General features: G+C 56.9%; 2 protein-coding genes across 2 annotated transcripts; both read right to left on the bottom strand.

The window, feature by feature from the left end:
- Nucleotides 1-6,974: 6,974 nt before the first annotated feature.
- On the bottom strand, nt 6,975-8,494 carry FOXS1 (forkhead box S1). The gene has a single exon (XM_012637734.1). It carries the CDS (start codon nt 8,235-8,237, stop codon nt 7,245-7,247), a length of 993 nt encoding a protein of 330 aa, XP_012493188.1. The 5' UTR covers nt 8,238-8,494; the 3' UTR covers nt 6,975-7,244.
- A 1,160-nt stretch (nt 8,495-9,654) lies between these two features.
- On the bottom strand, nt 9,655-19,774 carry LOC105804959 (interferon regulatory factor 4-like). The gene is made up of 8 exons (XM_012637732.1): nt 19,443-19,774; nt 14,373-14,562; nt 13,994-14,091; nt 13,153-13,261; nt 12,975-13,040; nt 11,832-12,209; nt 11,082-11,200; nt 9,655-10,863 (listed from the first exon to the last, which is right to left on the bottom strand). Exons 1-8 carry the CDS (start codon nt 19,677-19,679, stop codon nt 10,789-10,791), a joined length of 1,272 nt encoding a protein of 423 aa, XP_012493186.1. The 5' UTR covers nt 19,680-19,774; the 3' UTR covers nt 9,655-10,788.
- Between the last annotated feature and the right edge of the window lie 1,463 nt (nt 19,775-21,237).

Here is a 21,237-nt window from a genome sequence, read left to right as displayed (position 1 = left end):
CAGAGGCCTGTTGCTGCAGGTACCACATGGGGTGGGGACTCCGGGGCCTGAGCCTGACCCTTGCGGTCGGGGGCTCAGGGCCTGGGGAGCCTGGCTTGAGCTCTTGGTGGGAGGTGTGTTGATGGGCAGGGCCCCCATAGCAGTGGATCCCTGCCTGCCCGCCCGCCCGCCACCTGCCAGCTGGGCCAGGCCTTTGGTTTCCTCTGAGTGGTTCTCGGCCTCGCTGGCCCCCACCCAGGCTGAGCCTCGGCCACACAGCGTGATGATGAGAGATGAGTCACCAGTGTGGGGGGAGGGGAGGAAATGAGGTCCAGCCACAGCAGACATCCAGGGCCTGGATGAAACCAGGTTTCATCAGTTTCCAGTTGGGGAAACTGAGGCCAAAACAGGGAAGGCCCCTCATCAGAGACAGTAACAGCTGGGACTAGAACCCAGGACTCCTGACTCCCAGCACAAGCCTCAGTTTCCTCCTCTGTATATGAAAATGACAGCCTCAGCTCTTCTCTGCCACTCCTAAGGCCATGTGACAGTCGAGAGATGGGATGCGGTGCTCATGCACCATATTTTACAAGGGGAGAAATGGGTTCAGAGAGGGAAAGTGACTTGCCCAAGGCCACACAGCAAATTAACATGTCCTGAGCAAGAAGCCCACCTAGAGCCATGGATCAGGGCTGATTACTGCCCTCAGCCCCATCCTCCCCAGGAGCACCTCCTAGAAAGCTCTTTTTGATTCATCAGTTGCCTCCTTTATGTCTGCCCTGGTCCCTGGAGGCAGAGAATACAGACTTGACAACATGGATGGGAACTGGGGACTTAAAGAGTTCTTGTTCCCACTGAGGGCCACAGGGCACACTCAGGGCAAAGCTGGGGCCACCTCCCTGCAGGCCTGGGCCCAGCCCCATTGCTTTCAGGAGAGCTCGCGTCTCTGGCAGTTGCAGGAACAAAGACCCTCCCCTTAGGAGCTGCGCTGATGGGGAGAGTGAGTCCACTGCTGGTTTGGAACTGCTAAACTGGAACCGGGGCTGAGCAAGGGTCAGGGCCAAGGCAGTTCTCAGGGTGCCAGGCTGTGAGCTTCCCTGCCCCTGGCATAGCTTGTCCTGCCCCCACAGTCCCCGGGTGTGGGCCCCTCCCGCTCAGAGTCCATCACAACGCCGACACTGCGGTCTTCCCCGCAGGCTGCTCTGTGCCTCCACTGCGCCAGGGCCATGAGCGTCCCCTGCACAGGTCCTTGGCCCCGTGTGGGCTGAGAAGGGTTAACACCCTCAGTGGGACCGCTCCTCCACGTGGGTCCCAGCCCAGAGAGCTTTCCTCCAAGACCATTTCCTGCCTCTGGGCCTTAGCCAGGCCCACAGTGACCACCCCCAGGGGTCTGGAAGCCACTGAGGCCGCATCTGGTTTGGATTACATCAGGGCTGGTGACGCTGCCTTTTCCTGTCTAGGTCCAGTGGCCTCGAATTCCACCGGCCACCTTGGACCCAACAGGGCAGTGGTGGGAAAACATTCAGCCAGTGACAGGGCTGCCCTGAGGGTGTGAAGCAGCCAGGGTGGTCCCGAAGGATGTGCCCCCTGGACCCAGCTCCTACCTGTGCAGCCGCCTGTGCACCTGTTCCTTCCTTTCTTCTTCACGCTAATGGGTAATGTTTACTGAGCACCAGGCACGGTGCCGAGTGATTCCATGCGTTAGTGCATTTCATTCCCACCCTACGAGTGGGTGTTTTCATTGTCAGCATTTCGCAGATGAGGAAACTGAGGCACAGGGCATGTACAGACAAGTCCATGGGCTCCCAGCCAGCACACTGTGGAGTCAGGTGCAAGGCAGGCGGCCCGGCTTCCACACAGTCCGTGACATCACAACTGCTCGTCAGCAGGCTGGGGCCTGGCCCCAAGGGACAGCCTGGAGGGAGAGCCTGGGGGTGAATTAGTGTGGTCCCTGCCCTCAGGAGCTCCAGCCTCTGCAACCCCATGGAGGGTGGAGATCAGGGCGAAGCTGGAAGGAAACTCACAAAACCATGAGGACATGAAGGAGATGCTAATCCTTCTTTTCTTCTCCCCAGTGGGAGCGACAGTCACGCTGTGTGCAAACAAGGTGCAGTGCTTTTCCAGATAGACAGCCAGGGGGGTTCCAGGCAGGGGCAGTGCTGTCCAAAGACTCAGAGCTGAGAACAAGCTGGTCTTGGAGCATCTAGTAGGGCTTTTGTACAAGATGAAGCGGGAAGTACGTCTGATAGCAGGAGCCTCAAATGGCAGCTGACTCGGGACAAGAGGGAGCCACGGAAGAGTCTTGAGCAAAAGAGAGACAGGGTCTGATCTGTGATTTAGAAGGATCCCTGCAGCAGGGAGGTCAGCGAGTGGGGGAAAGACTGGAGGCAGGGAACCCGGCGAGGCTGGGCCATGTCTGCTTGAGAGGCTGCAAGAACTGTGGGGACAAGAGGAGAGGGCACAGACCTTAGATGGCTCTAGGGAGACAGGCTGAGGACAGAGAGATTGGGTTCCAGGTCAGACAGAACGGGGTTCATATCTATTTATTAACCCTCTCTGAGCCTCAGTTTCCCATCTGTAAAATGGAGTAATAATAGTATCTGCTTCCCAAGGTCAATGTGAAAGCTACATGAGCTACGTGGGTAGAGCCTGGTACAGGCTGCCGAGCTTATATCTGTTTCACAACTATTTCTCAAGCCCCTACTATGTTCCAGACACTGTTCTGGGTGACACTGCTGGGGACAAGCAGTGAACAGACAAAAATTCCTGGCCTCGTGAAGCTTCATCCCGGTGGGAGGGACAGACACCGAATGGCAATAATGGATTTAAAAGGTTGGGGAGGGGACAGGGAATGTGGTGGCCAAGGAGGGCTTCTCTGAGGATGTTTGGACAGAGACTGTAGGGCGTGAGCCCTGTGGGTGTTAGCACAAGGCCAGTCCAGGCCGAGGGAAGAGCAGGTGCCAAGGCTGCCTGGCGTGAGCGAGGGGACAGTTAGGAAGGGAAGCAAAGTCCCACAGGCCCGTGCCCAAAAGGACTTGGGCTTTTGCTCTGGGTGAGACAGGGAGACTCTGGGGGTTCTTTGAGATTCAATCCGTGATGAATGGATGAACGGGGGACCATGACTCCATCCACCCACTTAGCAAACCTTCATCGAGGGCCTACTATGTGCTGGTCTTCGTGCTAGAGAAGGCGATACGACGGATGAGCTCTGACGCTTGCGTTCTAAGGCAGAGACCCAGGAAAGAGCGAATGCGCACACACGCGCCATTCCACGTGGCAGCAGGTGCCGTGTGGGGGGAACGAGCAGGAGGCAGAACAACGCAGGGCCTCTGATTAGATAAGGGAGGGATGTTGCACTGCTGCATGTCGAGAGCCAGCGGGGAGACAGCGTTCCTGGCAGGGGGGACAGCCGGCTCGAAGACCCAGAGATGGAAAGAAACTCACTGGCGAGTCGGCTGTCTTAGGGGAGCAGCCTCTCTTGTCTGTGTCCAAGCGAGCTCAAGCGACCTCAAGACTGGCCCTGAGGCCTGTGGCCAGGAGGGGGTGGCCCTGGCCTCCTCAGGGGCACCAGGCACCAGCTCTGGCTGACCGCGTGACTAAATGGGCCTCTGGCCTGTTTTTAACCGTGGCAGCGCTTCCTTCTGCCCCACCAGCTGCCTCCCCGAGTCCCCTCCCAGTCACCAGCAGGGTGGGAGCAGGGGATCAGGCACCTCTGGGGATGTGGGGATGTGGGTTTTGCCATGTGCAAAGGGAGGGGCGGAGGAGACTGGGCGGAGGGTTTGAGGCCCTCCGGTGGGGTTGTTTTAGACTCCAGTTTCATTCCCGTTGACCGAGTTGTGCACGTACTGTACATGCAGTGTACGGTCCTGGGGGTTGGAATCATTACCATTTTACAGATGAGAAAACTGAGATTCAGAGAGGTGAATCCGCTTGCTGAAGGTCACACAGCAAGGAAGTGGCCATGCCAGGAATTGAGTCCAAAGCCTTGTCTGTATAATGATCCTTCCTCCCCTGCATCCTGCCCTCCCACCCCCACAGCTACACACTCCCTGGGGGGTAAGTCAGGTTAAGGGGGACAGTCCCAGGACCCAAAAACCTCTTTATTTTGCTTAACACTTATATGTGCCAGACCCTGTTCGAAGCACTTTGCAAATATTATCTCACGTAATCCTCACAATAGCCCCGTGGAGATGGGTACTGTCTGTGTCCACAGTTTACAGAGGAGGAAAACACAGAGAGGGGCAGCCACTTGCCCAAGGTCACACAGCTAGGAAGTGGCAGAGCTGGGATGTGGACCCATCCAGTCGGGCTCCAGAGGCACCCATGGCCCCCTGCAGCCTGCTCTGTGTGGGGAGGGGATGTTTCGGGTGAGGCCTGGATTTCTGGGCTCCGTACACTCCCAGCAGGCGGACATGCCACGCTGCAACACAACCTCCCCCTTCTTCCTCAGCACCGTGGCAGCCTTGGGGACCCAGCACTCCAAGGGAGAGGGGCTCCCCACCCCCAGCCGAAGCTCTGTCTGGGTGTGGGAAGGAGTGTCCAACTCTGGGCGGTGGAATGCTGTAAACCAGGGAAGGAAGCGGGTGGGCGGAGAGCAGGCCTGAGATAAGACGTGGGGGCGGAGGGGCCTCCGAGGAAGGCCAGCCTTGTGGGTGGGGGTGGGCTGCTTGGGGGCAGGGAGTCCTTCCCTCCCTTGGGAGGGCACAGACCAAGGGCCCAGCAGGTGAAGAGCTTCCTGACAGTCCTTTGGAGCTGCCAAACTTTGGTGGGAAGGGGCTGCTCTGAGGGCCGTGGGCTCCCGTTCCCTGGAACCCCACGTGATGTTGACCATTTGACGTCGTATTTAGCAACTGGGCAGGAGATGCCCTTCCAACTCTGACATTCCAAGAATCTGAACTGCTGTGATTAAAAACTCTGGAATATTCTGAAATACCACTGATTCTACCATTTTAGGATTTGATTTAACCTAACTCTGCAAGGCGTCTCAGCACCCCTGTTTGCTCTAACCTGCTCAGGAGGAGAATGGTGACAAGGATCCCTTCCTGGTGACAGACAAGCTTCCAATGAGGAGGGTTCTTTAGGCAGAGTCACAAGTGATGGCCCTGCCCCCAAGAGCTACACAGTTAAGGCAGCGGAAGTGGGTACGATCGCAGGTGGGAGTGGTCAGGTGGGAGCTGGAGGTATCTCTTGGTGACAGAAAGAAGCAGAAGGCAGGAGGCCCGGTAGGTGGGTCCCCCAGCCTGGCCAGCCCCCCATCTTCCTACTGGCTCAGGACACAGGCTGGGAAGTGCCTGGGATCAGCAGGGCGCCACAGGAATGCACAACGGGGAACGGTGCCCAGCAGAGGCCTCCTTCCCTGGCCCAACTGAGAAGAGCCCCCACCCCTTTGAATCTCTCTGCACAGCCTGTCTTTGTGTGTGCACACACACACACACACACACACACACACACAGCCTGAGACACACTGACTCACGCAGCCACATACCAGGCTACAAACCCACACAAGAGCCTCCTTCCCCTCCTTGCCCAAGCCCCTCACTCACCGAGGGCCTTCCCCCTCCCCTCGGACCCACAGGGCTGCCCACATGGGGCAGGACAGACCCTCGCTCCTTCTCCCCACTGTCTGACGGATTCCGGGCTGGGGCTCAGCAGGCACAGCGTGGGGGGGAGGCCCACAGCTGGCCAGGCGTTTTCCCAGCCCCTGTCACTCTGCAGGTCCCCCCTCCACCCCAGCTCTGAGTCTGTGGGAACCAGACAGTTGGGGCTGTCCAGCCGGGCTCGCTTCCTCCCAGGCCCCAGGGGACCTGCGGAGGGAGGAGGGAGCAGCAGGGGCTGAAGCCAGCGTGGCTGTCTGCCCGAAGGACGTCCTCCGGGACTGGGCTGCCTGCCCGAGAGGGGCCTCCAGCCCCCTGGGTGTCACCTCATGGGACATAAGACCCTCCAGGCCCCATGCAAAAGAGCAGAATATAGGTGCCCCCGGCATCCTGGCCTCTCTGCAAACACCCGTGATCCAGACGGGAGGACTGAGGCTCTGGGGAGGAAGCCATTTGCCTCTGCTCCTCCAACTCTTGGGAGCTGCGGGGACAGTGAGGTTTCAGGTTCTATGTCTGTTCCTCTGAGGAGGATGAATACCCCCATTTCTCCTGCTTCCACAAAGGGGGTAGCTAGAGAAGGTCAAAGGTCAGGGCTTAGTCACTTTCGATCTGTACCCAGGACAGCCACAGACCCTGTCCCTGTCCTGAGAGAAATGCTTTCTGCAAGAGTCACCAGAAGACCTTGGAGAGCTGGGGCTCGGGGGGTGGTGGGTCCCCATTAGTGTGGGAAATGCAAAGAAGGGGATAGGTACTGCCTCTTGGGCCTTGGGTTCCCAGCCTGCACAGCACTAAGGGCTGCCTTTTTAGACTTGGCATTCAGGATTTAAACAAAGCCCTCCCTCTGGGGCACCGCCAGCTCTGCTCCAACTGTGGTCTCCACCCCTGCGTCCTCGCTCAAACTTCAGGTCCGGGGCTGGAGAGTAGAGCCACACAGACATGGTTTGATTTCTCCTCTGCACTCATGTGCCAGCTGGAGCTGGGGCTAGTGTGCCCCCAACGCCTGAGCCTCAGTTTCCACTGCTGGAAACAGGGCTAACATTCCACATCACACAGGTGAGATGATACGTACAAGCCAGGACCGAATAAATGCCACACATGGTCACGGTTATTGTGACTGCTCATAATGGGGGACGCTGAGCCTCAGAGTTTGGGGCAGGAGAGTTAGGCCAGCCCAGCCTCACCCTGTGCCGGTCTCTCTCGGTTGCATCCCTCCTCCCCCAATTCCCTGCCTCCCCCTCCTCTGCTTTCCTGGGAAACTCCCCGAGAAAGTCCCCAGCAGGAGAAAGCCTCATGTGAGATGCTTCCATCTGGGTGCCGGCCTCTGCCGCATAGCCCCACAGCCACAGCCCCCAGCCCGAACCTGGCGTCCCAGCCTCGGCCCCGACCATCCAGCAAGCTGAGCTCATCATCACATTGCCTTTATTGGCCCTGAGAGCCACAGAGTCACTCCCAAGGGACCCACTTCCCCTCACCCCCAGGTGCGTGCAGAGGCCCCGGGGCCTGGCTGAATGCTCTGCCCGCGCTTGGCTTCTCTCCCGGCTCTCGGTCCTGGTTGTCCTCGGCATGCCAGGGCTGGGTCCTTCGAGAGCTCTCCAGGTCCCAGAGCCAAGCTCGACCTGGAGGGTGCAGTTGGCAGGACCCCTGCAGGGACCGCCTGAGGCGAGGCTGCCTTCACTCAAAGAAGAACATTCCTGGCGTCCGGTATAAGCAGGGTGTCAGCCCCAGTTGGTAGCCAGAGCCTCCCTGGACAGGGAAGCCACCTGCAGCCCAGGGTTCCTTGGGGTCAGCTGGCAGGGGCAGTGGGGCCCGGAGTGAGGCTGGAGGAGTAGGTGGTGCAGGGGAGGGGTCTGCCGAGGCCAAGAGGTGCTCAAGGCCTGGGTCGGCCCCCACGCAGAAATTCAGCGCCTGCAGCCGGCACTGGTAGCTGCTCCCGGTGCCTGGCTCGGGGGTCAAGGCAGGTGTAGGGGCCTTGTTGAAACTGTCGGCCTGAGAGAAGCCAGCAGGAAAGCCAAACGCTGGGCATGGGGAAGCCGAGGTGGCCGCGGGGAGCTCCCCTGGGCCTGCAGGCTTGGGCATGGAAATCTCTTTGGGCTCCGTGGGTGGCCGAGGCCTGGCATCGGGAGTTGCTGGGCACGTGCTGACTGGCAAGTCCCCTGCCAGACCCCCAAAGCTTGGGCCCTTGGGGTCTGGCAGCTCTGATGGGAATGGGCACTGTTTGCCGGTCGTAGTGTTGGGGACCCTCGGGTCCTGACTGGTCGCTCTGAGGGGTCCGCGGCGTGCCTTGGCAGGGCCCTTGGTCCCCTCAGCACCTGTCCGCCTGGTGAATCGGCGGCGTCGTCGCAGGAAGCTGCCGTGCTCGAACATGTCGTGGCAGTCGGGGTCCAGTGTCCAGTAGCTGCCCTTGCCTGGCTTGCGGTCATCACGGGGCACCTTGACAAAGCACTCGTTGAGTGACAGGTTGTGGCGGATGCTGTTCTGCCAGCCAGGCCGGTTGTGGCGGTAGAAGGCGAAGCGGCCCATGATGTAGTGGTAGATGCCACTGAGGGTGGCCCGCTGCCCAGGCGAGCTCTGGATGGCCATGGCAATGAGGGCTATGTAGCTGTAGGGAGGCTTGGTCGGCTCGGCGGCAGGGGCCCGGGGCCCGGGCGGGGGCTGCTGCTGCATGCTGGCCGGGCTGGCCGGGCTGCGAGGACCAGAGGGGCCAGGCACGGTGTCCAGGGCTGGTGTCCGGAACAGCCAGCCCAGGCTGCTTAAAAGGCCCACTGGCCCAGCCTCCCAGCCTGGAAAGGCAAAAAGGGGTGGGCCCGCCAGGCTGCCCTCCCTTCCTCCCTCACCCCACTCCTCCAAGGCCCAGGAGAGGCGGGCAGGGAGGCCAGGACTGGGAAGCTGAGCACCTGCTGGGGCTGAGGAGGTGGGAGGGAAGGGACGGAGACCCTCAGCCCACGTGTGCTGCGGGATGGCGGCTGGGAGGGACAGGATGTGAAACTGAGCAGGACAGAGACAGAAACCAGAAGAGATAGAGGCAGAAACGTAAAGAAACAGAGACAGGGGGAGAGACAGAGACAGAGAGAGGGAGAGACATAAAGAGACAAACAAAGATAAGACAGAGACAAGCAAAACGGACAGAGACACGCAGAGCCAGAGACACACACACAGCTAAGGTATGGAGAAATTCAGACTCACTGAGACAAACGGAGAAATCCACAGAGAGAGAGAAAGGAGATACGGAGGGAGACAGGTCCACAAGGAGGGGCAGAGAGAGCAGAGAGAGCGGAGCCTGAGCCCAGTCCTAGAAAAGCCCTGGGGGCCTCTAGTCCCCCTTGCCCCTCTCCTCCTCCCAGGCCAGTGGGCTGCTTTCTCCTCCCGGCAGGGAAGAGCCCTTGGGGCCCCACTGCTCCCTGCCCTCCCAGCACTGGGGTGTCTGCGGGGAGAGGTGCCGGGAAGCAGGACGAAGGCCAGTGAGACCCAGTTCTGCCCAGCCCCTGGGGCCCCCCAGTGACTAGCGTGGGGAGGGCAGCCATTGGGGTAGAGACATCCCCCCTCCCAAGGGGCATCTCAAGACCTTGGCTGAGCCTCAGTTTCCCCATCTCTAAAATGGAGCTGGCAACTCCTCAGCTGTCCAGGCCATAGTAAGGAGGCAACAGGTTTCCTTACACAGAATCCAGCACCCTTGGAGAGCCTAGCACAGAGTAGGGGTTTGAACATAGCTGTGGACTGTCACTCTTAACTGAGGCTACCCCTTGGGCTGGGAGGTACAGCAAAGCCCAGAACAGACAGTCAGGCCTTCTGAAGGACAGGGCAGCATCCTCCCTGCTCTCACGCTCCCAAGTCAGTGGTCACCTACTCTGTGCCAGGCCAGCTCGCAACCCCCTGCCACCCCCCTGCCCACTTACTCCTCTGACCAACCCTGCTCCAGAGACCTTCATAGCTTCTTTTGAATAGAAGAGAGCTCTGAGGCTCAGAGAAGTTGAATAATTTGCCTGAGGACCCACAGCTAGCTAGTGACAAAGCCGAGATTAGAACCCAAGATTCTGTAATTCTTTAACGCCACTCCTTCTGTGAGGGGCAGGGGGAGGGGACAGTCACTAGATCCTCACTGGAAAACAGAATGTGAACCCTAAGAGTGCAGGGATCATGCTGTTTTGCTCGATCTCCAGTGTCCCACACTGGACACTGGAACGGAGGCCTGGAACAGAGTAGTTGCTCAATAAATGTCTGTTAAATGATTAAAAAAGAACCCCAGCAACTGACCGACTTCTGTCCTTTGTTGAATCATACAGTTTTCCCCCCGTAAAATGGTTTATTCATGTATCACTAAAAGGGATTTATTATATTGGCATCCAGAAGAAGATTCCTATAAATAAAGTCAGAAATCAGAAAAGGAAAAAAGGTCTAATAACTTTACTCATAAGCCAGGGGGAACCGGCTTTATGCTTGTGCCTCAAACCTGGATTCTCAAGGATTCATTGCAACTTACACTTTGCAAAGATCAGGGGGGGCTTGGAGAGGGGCTGGACTCCTACTTTAGCCTCTGCCTTAGGGCTGTGTTTTGGGGCCTGCCTCAGTTTCTCCAAAGACAGTGTCCTACAGGTGCTGGCCATTCAATGGTTAGCATCCAAAGCCCAGGGTTCAGATCAAGTCCTCAGTTTGGGGACCCTCTCTAGTCCCCCAAATAAAGAAGAGAGATTAGTGGCAGGGGATAGGAAGGGTTTGGAAACTCAGGGCCCCTCCCAGGCCAGGCAATTTTGTTACTGGGTGGCCCTGCTCTAAACCCTGAGGATCTAACTGTCGTACACTCAGCTATAAGCAAACGCTGCAATGGGCTCAATGCAGGTTAAGGCACGCTCTAAGTAAGCCGCTATTTGCATGTTGTGTTCTCCACAAAGGATGAAGTCTTGCTTCTGCCCCAGTTGCTGCATTTCCGGGGCCTCAAGACCGAGTTCCGTTTCCCGCTGACGCCCCAGGCCCAGCGGCCCGGCGGTGCCGCCTACTGGCCGGTCCGGGGCTCCATCCCCGCTGCAGAGAGGTCGAGGCACGATTGGCTTCCGCTGTCCCGCCAACCTGGGCGACAGGTGGGAGAGGCCCCAACTCCACTGGCTCAGTGTGTGCAGGGCTGGGTTAGGGGTAGGGGTCCGCAACCTGTAGGGGGCTGCCTTAGCAGGAGGAAGCGACTCAGCTGCGTCAGAAGGTGGGTGACGCCGTCGGGGACGCCAGGCTAAGGACCCGGCAGGGCGCGGGAGCCCAGGCGCTTCGAGTGCAGGAGGAGCTCTCGGGCGAAGACAGGTTCCACCTGCGGGGGGGGGGGGGGGGGGTGGGGCAATGAGCCTTCCGCCTCCAGCATTTTAGGTGGGAAGTCATAGCCCTAGTGACAGCCCCTCCCCACCCCCATTTTTCAGGTAGGGTCATACAGCAGGTCGGGGGCGCAGCTGAGACTGGGAGGAGTTGGTGAGGGGCTCTGAAAGAAAACTGGAGGCTCTGGTTCTCTGCCGGAGTAGGGGAGGGACTTACGTGTGCCATGAGGAGCCGCTCTTCGGGCTGGTCCGGAGGGCCCGGGTACTCCTCGCCAAAGCACAGACGGATCTGGTACTCTGGCTCCGGGTGACCATCCTGCAGGTGGGCGCGTAGTTCTACGGGCACCGAGACTGTGGGGGCTGGGCCAAGAGCTAGGCCTCCCACCCAGGCATCCCATCCCACCTTGTGCTCACATCCCATGCCCGAGCCCTGTACGCCCACATCCCCACTGTGTTCCTGTGCCCTTTACCCACTTCCACGCCCCTATGCCTGTCCCACGTCCCACGTCTGTGCCCACTTCCAGTGCTCATGTCCTTTGCCTGGTGCGCCTATGCCCTCTCCCACGCTTTATGCCCATCCTATGCCACTGCCACTCGCCTATGCCTACCTCGTGCCCAGAGCACCTGATGCCCACCCTATGCCCAGAGCCCCTATGCCAACACACGTATCCAAGTCCTTTGCTTGCGCCCCACACGCAATGCCCCAAGCCTGCCTCTGGCGCCTACACCCCCTATGCGCCTATATCCATATCTGTGCCCAGCCCTTTCCCATTCCGATGCTCCTGTGCCATAGCCTTTGTTTACGTGCCTATCCCATGCCTACCACCCTTAAGCCCGTTCCCCTGCGCCCGCATCTCATGTACCCACTCTCCTCTGTCCACATTCCTTTGCCCACCTCATGCCCACGCCCCCTGTGCCCTCGCCACTCTGCCTCGCTCTGCCAGCTGCCCTACTGTCGCGCTCTTACCCTCCAGGAAGCGGCGCGCGTCGAGCAGCTGGCAGGTTTGCTCGCGCTCCAGCTTGTTGGGCTGCGCGCGGTGCGGGGCGAGCGGGCCACGCCAGTACACGCGGCCCTGGCACAGGCGCTTGGCGAACACGCCCTCGGGCGCCACCCACAGCAGCACGCCGCGCTCTAGGTGGCGCATCAGGCGCTGCAGCACGTGGGCGCCGGGCGGTGGCTCCGGGAAGCGGACTTGCGCGACGCGTGGGGGTGGCCCCAGCAGGCGCTCGGCGGCTGCGGTGGCGGCGGCCGCCTTCGGGCTCAGACAGCAGCCCTCGGCGGCGCGCGCGGTAGCTTCCCGCACCAGCGCCGCGCCGTAGAAGACCCGCACGTGCAGCCAGCAGCCTGCGGGCCCGGAGAGCGGGAGCGCGGGCCGGGGCGTTGGCGGCGCAGCCCTGCCCCATCCTTCCTCCCTTAACAACTGGGCAGGGGACCGGACGGTCCTTCCGGTCCTCACCTAGGGAATTTTTGGCGCTCCTTCCCAATCAGGGATAATACTAATTCTAGTAGTGGCAGTAGTAATAAACAATAGCTTCGAGTATAAACACACTTAGTTGAGCTCCGTGGTTAAAAGCATTAGCTTTGGGGCCATCTGTACAATGAGGGCATGACTTGGAGGCCATCCCAGCAAATACTCTGGGATTCTAGGAGCTTTCTCCCAGCAAAGATTTTAATGCTGGTAGAAGTAATAATAACAGCAACAACAGTGACAACAGCATAGCAGCATCCCACTGGAGGAGCCAGCAGCTCTATGGTTAGGGATGTGGGCTCAGCAGCTAGGACCTTGGATTCTCTTCTCTCACTGCCACTTGGGGGCTGTGACCTGTTAGCAACTTTCCCGGGGTTACTAGCTGTGCCACCTTGGGCAAGGTTCTTAACCTCTGTGTCTCGGTTTCTGCATGTGTACGTCGGGGATAACAGCATCATAGGGCTGTTGGAGGAGGGGGGCTCATGGAAGGATGCCTGACATACACTAAGCCTGCAGCAAACATTAGCTGTTGTGGTGGTTTACTGGCAGACTGGGTGGGAAACAGAGGCTAGCTGGCCCCAACCCTGGGTCCTGCCCAGTTCTGCACACTCGTCAGAGGGCAGGGCCTTTAGACTCCTTACCAGGGTTGCTGGATTCCTCAGAGGGCGTCGTGCTCCAGGGGTGTTTGGTGTCCCATGCCTGGTACCCTGGGAAAGGAGAGGAAGCAGTCAACCACCACCTCACCCCGGCCCCCGGAACCTCCAGGTCAAGGAGGAGGCGGGGAGGAGGCAGGGGTGGGTGAGGAGGCCCAGTCCTTACTGTGGTCAGCCAAAGGGCCTGGGAGGAAGGTGGCTGGTGGCAACGAGCCTTCCTGGGCCAGCCTAGGGGGCTGCTCCTTGTCCTCATCTGTGGCTAATCTGGAGCCATCCTGAGCATTGGGAGAGGGGGCCATTAGGGTGGGAGAAGAGACCTGTGGGTCAGAGAAGTTCCCAGACTGTCCCCACCAGGGCAGAGGGAGGTCTGGGCAGGCTGAAGGCCAGCTGGGGTTGATAGGAGCTTTAAAGCTTCAGAGTTTCAGAGCTTAAGCCCCCTGCCCCCCATGGAGGTAAAGAGAGAGTTGATGGGGGTGCTGTGGACAACAGCGTCAGAGTGGGTCACTGTGACAGGGAGAGGGTGCTGGGGGTAAATGCGGAGGTGACGGAGCCGGAGAAGGTAGACATGGGGGAACAGAGCCATGGGCCGGATGCTGATGGGGGCACGGGGACAGCAATGAGCCATCGATGATGGGGAGAGGTGGTGGGGTGGAGATGGGGGCTGTGACACAGAGCGGTGGAGACGGAGCTGATGGGGCTGATGGGAACAGTGAGGGAGGCAGAGGTGACAGGCTGGACTTCGTAGGGTGCATGGGGCAGAGTGATGGCCCCAACGATGGCGGCGGGGGGGGTGATCGTGGAGAAAATAGAGTAAGGGAACTGAAGCTGGTGGAGGGGAAGGGTGGGCTGCCCGTGGAGCAAGAGCTGGAGCAGAGGTGGGAAGAGGTGGGGCTGCCAAGAGGAGAGCAGCACTGGGGGTCAGGGCCGGACAGGGCAGGGCCAGTGGGTGGCTTGGGTGAGAGGTAACTGAGCTGGCAAGGCTGCAGAGGCTGGAGGGACACACCAACCTGGTCTGTCCCACAGACTGGTTCAGTCACTTCCCCAGGGGGCTCCTGCTGGCTGGAGGGAATGCCCCCCTCTTCAGCGGGATCACAGGCCTTGGCAACTGCATGGAACAAGAGACATGGGCCCCTCAACTGAGGTGACCTCAGGCAAGAGTACCCCAGCTTGTTGCATGGCCTCAGGCAAGGCCCACCTATCTCTGGGCCTCAGTTTCCTCCTTTTCAAATGGGGAGATAAACTGGGTGGTCTAAGGGTCCTTCTAAATTTACTAGCCCATGAGTTAAAGCTTGAGTCCCCCATTCTCCATTTTATAGATGAGCAAAGTGAGATCCTTGTTAACCAGAGAGCCACCCTTGGCCACTACCTCCAGGGGCAGGAGGGTACCTGGGCCATGGGCATCGCCAGACACAATCCTGTAGACCTTGTAGGGGTTGGAGATGTCCAGCTGGCTGCGTTCGCGCACCTCACAGAAGTCGGCACTCTTGTTGAGGGCACAGCGGAGCCGCGTCTTCCAGGTGGAGGGGTCCTCCCTGTCGGTGCCCTCCAGGTGCTTGCCCTTGTGCACGGCCCAGGCCTGGGGAGGGGCAGGGGTACTTGGGGAAGAATAGCCTGGGGTAGGGGCTGGGGCCTTGCAGGAGGGATGAGGGTCTGCCTTGCCCCCCACCCTCTCTCCCTCCTTCCTCCTCCTTCCCTCCCTCCCTCCAACACATGTTCTTTGAGCTCCTACTGTGTTCTCGGTCTGAGCCAGGGCTGGGGATTGAATGGGACACAAGACAGACACGGTTCCTGCTCTCAAGGAGCCCAAGTCTAGCGGGAGAAGACAGCTGCAATCAATTAAACAGAAATAACTATATTCCAAATTACGGATTGTGATAAATAAGAGAAAAAATAAATATGGTGATAGGATATAAAATAATAGCAGTCGTTTGCTGTCTAGAGAACCATAAGACTAAATCCCTACCTATTGCCAAACACAAAGGAGACTCCAGATGATTTAAAAAACCAAAGGTAAGAGGTAAAACTATAAAATTAATAGGCAATAATGTAGGAGAACACCTTCTAGGGGCAGAGAACACTTCTCACACAAAACCTAAAAGGCATGACCCACAAGACAAAAAATTACACTGTCTGAAATCAACAAGGGGCTGACATATAGAACATACAAGGAACTTGTGCAAATCAACAAGAAACAGAGAGCATTCTCTAAAGAGAAAATTCTTATCAAAGGATAGGAATTGGTGGCTTATGGAAGAGAAAACCAAAAGTCATGAGCATATGAGGAGGTGCTTAAACTCATTCGTACCAAAGAAATGCAAATAAAAATGTGAGCTATCACCAATAAGCTAAGTTTAGCAAGTTGGCTGATACCAGGAGTTGGCGGGGATGTGGTGTGGGGGAATGTGGCGGGGAGTTGCCGGTGGGTGTAGAATGGGTGCGGTGCTCCTGGCTGGTAATCTGGCATGCCTAGTTGAATTAAGTCGTATAAACACACCCTGTGAGCAAAAATCCCGATTCCCAATTCCAAAGGCATTCTCAGAGGGGCTCACAAGGGGAGACCTGGTCAAGGAAATCCATGGCAGCATTATTTGTGGCCTTGGGAGTTGGAAGCAAATTTGGGTCCAACCCTGGGAAAGTGAATGGGGGTGTGCATGTCATGGCTACCCACTATGGAGTCTATACAGCATCTAGAAGCATCTAGGAGCAAGAGATTAGATCTACAAGAACAGATCTTTAAAGCATGGTCATAAATAAAAAAAAAGTAAGACACAGAATGAGATGTACAACACGTGATGTGTATAAGATAAGAACACACACAAAACATCAACATACGAACCAAAGATATTTGTTAAATACATTGGAATGACTGTTTATTGTGGTGGAGGGAATAAATAAGTAAATAAATAAGAAAAATGAGGGGCTACTTTAGAGAGGGCTATCAGAAAAGGCTTCTTTGATGAGGTGACATTTGGGCTGAAGCATGAATGAAGAGAACGGAGTCTGACAAACTGAAGGTTTAGAGGAACAGCAAGTGCAAAGGGCCTGTAGTGGGAAAGAGATTGATAAATTCAGGCACGGCCAGCGTGGCTGGAGCAGTGTGGTCCAAGGGGAGGCCATCAGGAGATGTATTGCTACATTTATCACATTCAGGGCCAAGGGGGATTTAACTGATAAGTTGCACCAGTCATTGTCCTCAGAGACTCCAGGTCTAGTGGTAAACACAGACAGCAAAACAGAAAAGCCACAGTTCCTGTGTTAATGCCAGCCGTGAGACCTTTTGAGGCTTGATGTCGTTGTCTGTAAACATTTTCTGTAGGTGTTGATAACCACCTAACCTCACGTGGTTGTGGTGGGTGCAAGATGAGCTGGTGTGTGTAGAGTGCGCAGCACAGCGCCTGGCACACAGCCAGCGCTTATTCATTGCAGCACGTATTCATTGCATTAAGAATACTCAAAGGAATGAGAGCACAGGGCAGGGGGTACTGTCGTCATGGTAAGAGGAATCTTCGTTTCGTTCACTGCCGGGTGCCCAAACAACTAAAATGGTGCCTGGCCCACAGAGGATGTTTGAAAAATATTTGTTGAATGCACTGACCTGGGCCTTGAAGGTTGAGTAGGAAGTTGGGAGGTGGAGTGGCATTCCTGGCAGAGAGGATAGCTTGAGCAAAGGTCTGGAGGCGTGGAAGGCACGATGCATGCGGGGAACGGTGAGCAGCCGGGTGTTGCTGCTGCAGGGTGTGTGTGTCTGAGGGTACGTGTACAGTAGACTGTCATTGCTCAAGGTAGTTATATTCTATAGTCTCCACAAACACTGAACTAGAGAACACGGAACCATTGCTCCCAGGGGAAATACAGGGCTAGGTTCCTGCCAATCTCTGGTCACACTACTTTCATCAACCGATCAATACATAATCTTGCTTCATGTGTGTTTCTGTCTGAGGACGCTTTATTTAATATATACTGCTGATTCATTAACATTGAACTCATGGCCAACAGCACTACAGAGCATGCCCGAATGAAGCTTGTCTAACGTTGTTTTCCCCATACGGCACATCACAGCCTTCCTGCACTCAGGAATACTAGACAGCACTTCAGCATTATGCTTGAGGGTCATTCAAACAGTGAAATCACCAAGAAAAAGGATAGAAATATTTAAACATGTGGTGCTAAACAGACTGTGAAAAGGCCACTTGTTTACAGTACGGGAGCCAAAACAAGAAGGCAGGGAATTGCCTTGTTTGACCTCAGCTTCAAATGTTCCTGAAGGTCGACTTAGATTTTTGCCATTCTGTGTATAGCTATGAATGGACATGGAAGTGACTCAAGTATTGATTTTGGGATTACAAATAAATTGGAGCAAGTAGGAGAATTTGCAAATACAGAATCCTTGAATGAGGATAGACGGTATGTGGGGGAAAGGGAAGAGGAATTAAGGGAGAGGAGATAGGTTGAAGCCAGATCACGAATGTCCTTAAGGCCACGCTTTATCCCATGGGCTCTGGGGCACCAGAGGGTCTGACGCTAAGGAGTGACGCGTGTGTGCCGGCGGTGGGTTGGAGCAGCCAGCAGGGTGGGTAGAGCCAGTCTCCAGAATCTCTCACTTCTGACCAACAGCGCAGAAGTCTTAAGGGACAGGCCATGCAACCACCCATTCAACACTTATTGAGCACCTACTGTGTGCCAGGCACTGTGCTTGATGTCATTGCCACCCTCAAGCAGCTCCTGGTCTGCTGGAGGAGACAGACTCATACCAGGCACTTAAAATTCATAGAGAAAGCTGTTCCAATGAGCCTGTGCCTTGGACTTGGGAGAAGTACCGAACTGGAGCTTAATAAATGCACTCAATAAATGAATGCATCAGGGAAGGCTCTCTCGAAGAGATGTTTACACTGAGGATGGGGCAGTTGGCCAGGCAAAGGTGAAGAGGAGAGGTGTTGCAGGCAGAGGGGACAGCATGTGCAAAGGTCTAATGGTGACAAGGACAGGAAGCATTGAGAAACAGAAAGAACTGAAGTGGGGGAGGGGAGGGAGTGGAGAGAGAGATGAGGCGGGGGAGGGGCAGTTCGTGCATGGCTTCCAGGCCATGGTGAGGAGTTGGGACTTTTTCACAAGGACAGTAGGGAGCTGTGGAAAGATTTTGAGTAGGGGAGGATGGAGACCAGATTTGCATTTAGAACGATCCCCCTGGAGGACTGTGTGGATTGTCCAGGGATAGGGGGAAGCAGAGAGCCCAGTGAGGTCACTGCAGCTGTCCTGGGAGAGATGGAAGGAGTGGGTTCAAGTGGACGGACTGGAGAGATGTTCTGCAGGAAGAGCCAGCAGCAGGCCTTGGCCGTGGAGCAGACTGAGGTTGGAAGAGGGGGAGCGGCCAGGGTTCAGGTACGCAGGTGGCAGAAGTTTAAGGGAGTGAGCTGATGAGTGTGGTATTTGGGATGCTCTGGGGGGCACATGTGTTTGAGGGGCTGGGGGCCATCCAAGAGACAGCACCAGAAGGCAGTTAGACCAGCAGGCCTGAGGCTTGGAGGGAAGGCCCAGAGCCTCCATGCTGAGGCCATGGAGGCAGGAGAGTGGGACTTAGGTCCAGGTGTGAGTGCTGGGAGCCCCAACAACAGAGGGGATAGGATGGAGGCTGAGAACCAGGGGCCTGGGAGGGGGTTAGGAGGTGGGCAGCAGAGATTCGGGAAACTGGAAACCCAAGTGAGAATGTTTCAAGAAGGAGGGAGGGTCAAGTGAGAATGTTTCAAGAAGGAGGGAGGGTCCACCAGGTGCAGACCCACCCAGGAGTCAAGGAGGATGGAGGCAGCCATGCATCCTTGGATTTGGCAACTAAAGACATTAGCAGGAGGGACAGAAGCCAGACTGGGCATGGGGGTGGAGGATGGGGAGGGGTAGGAGAGAGGGGTGCTTCACACTGTGAAAGGAGAGGGAGGCCAGGGAGGAGGGGCTGCAGGTCACTGTGGTGCTAGGGGTGGTGGTGGCAGCGGCCTGATGGTGGTTTGTTGTTTATTGCTCGGAAGAGAGGTTCTAGAATTTAAACGTTCGTGGAAAAGGAGCCAGTTTAGAAAAAGTTAAGGATAACTGGGGAAGGGGAGATCATTCCTGCAGGGGGTTCTGATAAGGGCTGGTCTTGGGAGCACAGAAAAGGTCCCCAGGCTGCAGAGGTTGGCGGTTTGGGGCGTGGGAGGTTGAGGGAACTTGCACTCGTGCTGTCTCATTGTGCGGGGGTGGGGGGGGGAGGGGGAGGCCCTCTGAGAGGTGGGGGTGGGGCAGGTCATGACAGTCTTGGCTGATGCTATTGGAAGAGGGTCTCTGAGGGTCTCCCATATGTGGAGAACACGACCCTCAATCCTGGAGGCCAGCAAGTAGCCCAAGGTCACATAGCTGTTTGTTGGTCCGGGTGCTGGGACTGTGAGCCTACCCCCAGGGCTGGGTGACCCCGGTTCCCTGTCCCCTTACCCTGAAGAGCGCTGCATCCTGCTGTGCCTGGTAGCCCTGCTTGGCTACGTGCTTCCAGGGGATGCGGAAGAGGGTCTTGCCCGCGTCCTCCCAGTGCAACCCCAGGTAGCGCCCACTCTCGATCTGTGCCACCAGCCAGTCACGAAGGCGCAGGGGACCTCCGGCTCCTGCTGTGGGTCGCCTGCTGTCATTGGAGACTTTCCCCCGCTTCTTCCTCCGACAGGGGCTGCTGGCCATTGGGAATGCAGTGCGCTGGGGGCCAAGTCCTGGGCTCACAGCAGCTGGACCTGTGTAGGCTGGGGATCACCGGGCCACCTGGATGGTGCTCGGAGGCGACGAAAGTGAAAGTCTGGGTGGTCGGGTTTCACTTTCCATTCTGTTCCCTCTCCCGGGAGGCCCTTTCCTTTTGCCCCTCCCCCTGGCAACCTGGCTGGGCCTCTCCTGGCGGGGGACAGGCGCTGTGGGACACAAGACCTGCAGTAGCATACCGGGCTGGTAGGAGGATGGACACCCAGAGACGTGACCTTCCCCATCCCTGCACCTGTTATCTGCTCTTCCCAGCCCACCTGGAAACTTGTCAGTCTCTTCAGGAGCTGGACCGTTGAGGTTTGACAGGCACAGACCTTCTCAAACCAACTCCTGCCAGATTTGGGAGGCAGCGACTGGTTTCAAATGCACACTCATGACCTCCGTCCCAGACCTGCAGAATCGGACTTTCTGGGCAGGAAGCCCAGGAAACCACATTTTAATGAGTTCTCCCATGGGGTTCCGATGCAGGTGGTCGATGGGCCACACTTAATTCCTTTAATATGCGGGGTCTCCACGTACTGACTGCTCATCACAGGTCCCAGGCCTGGCCGAACACTTTTCTACAGCGTCTCAATGGGTTCTCACAACAGCAAAAGAGGCACGTATAATGACCTATTTTAATGTTAATAAGACTGGGCTTCAGAGAGGTTGAAGCCCTATAATGAGGTCACACATGGAGCTAGTGGGGGTGGAGGTGGGGGTGGGAGCCAGGATCCAAAGTGTGTATGTCTGCTCCCTAGAGCCCAGGAGCCTAAACAGTGCCCACACTGCTTCCTGACAGCCACACTTGAAGTTTATGTATTCTTGGGGGAGGTCTGTGTCCCCCAGAAAGTGTATGTAAATTGTTCTTGTCTATGCATTTTTCTGGGATTTGTATCTTTCATTGAATCATCAAAAGGGATTTGTGATATGAAAGAGGTCAAGTTGCTCAGACTGCTCCACGCCTTGCTGTGTACATGGGGAAACTGAGGCTCTGAGAGAGAAACCCCCTGCCCCCCACACTCTGCTGGGCACAGAGGTGGGTGCCCAGCCAGCACTGACCAGAGGCTGGAAGCACCCTCCCTCATGTGCACCTGTTGGGAGGGCTTTCTTCCTGTTCCTCCCCTCCCCCCACCCCCATATTCCAGCAGCCACCAATTCTGACACTTCTACAGCCATGGCTGCAATTCAAACTCAGGCCTTATAAGGCTCTAATGGGACCCAGGGCATTTCATATGATTAAATACAAGAGTAATAATTACACCTAGGCACGAGTCTTGAGAGTGTCAGATGATCCTTCACTTTTCTAAGTCGCAGAGGGCACTAAGTAAGAGGCTTGGGTCTGCGGCCAGACTTCCTGAACTGCCATCCCAGCTCCACCGCTTGCTAGCTGGTGACCTTGGGCACCAGCCTCAGATTCCTCACGAGTTAAATGGCAGCACCTATCCCTAGGGCTATGTGAGAATCAAGGTGAGGCAGGTGAAGTGTTTAGCGCAGTGCCTGGAGT

Source organism: Propithecus coquereli, unplaced genomic scaffold (genome assembly GCF_000956105.1).
Source record: "Propithecus coquereli isolate 6110/MARCELLA unplaced genomic scaffold, Pcoq_1.0 Scaffold122, whole genome shotgun sequence".
NCBI lineage: Eukaryota > Metazoa > Chordata > Mammalia > Primates > Indriidae > Propithecus > Propithecus coquereli.
Note: the sequence above shows the minus strand (reverse complement) of the source record. Positions and strands in the feature narration are given on the sequence as shown.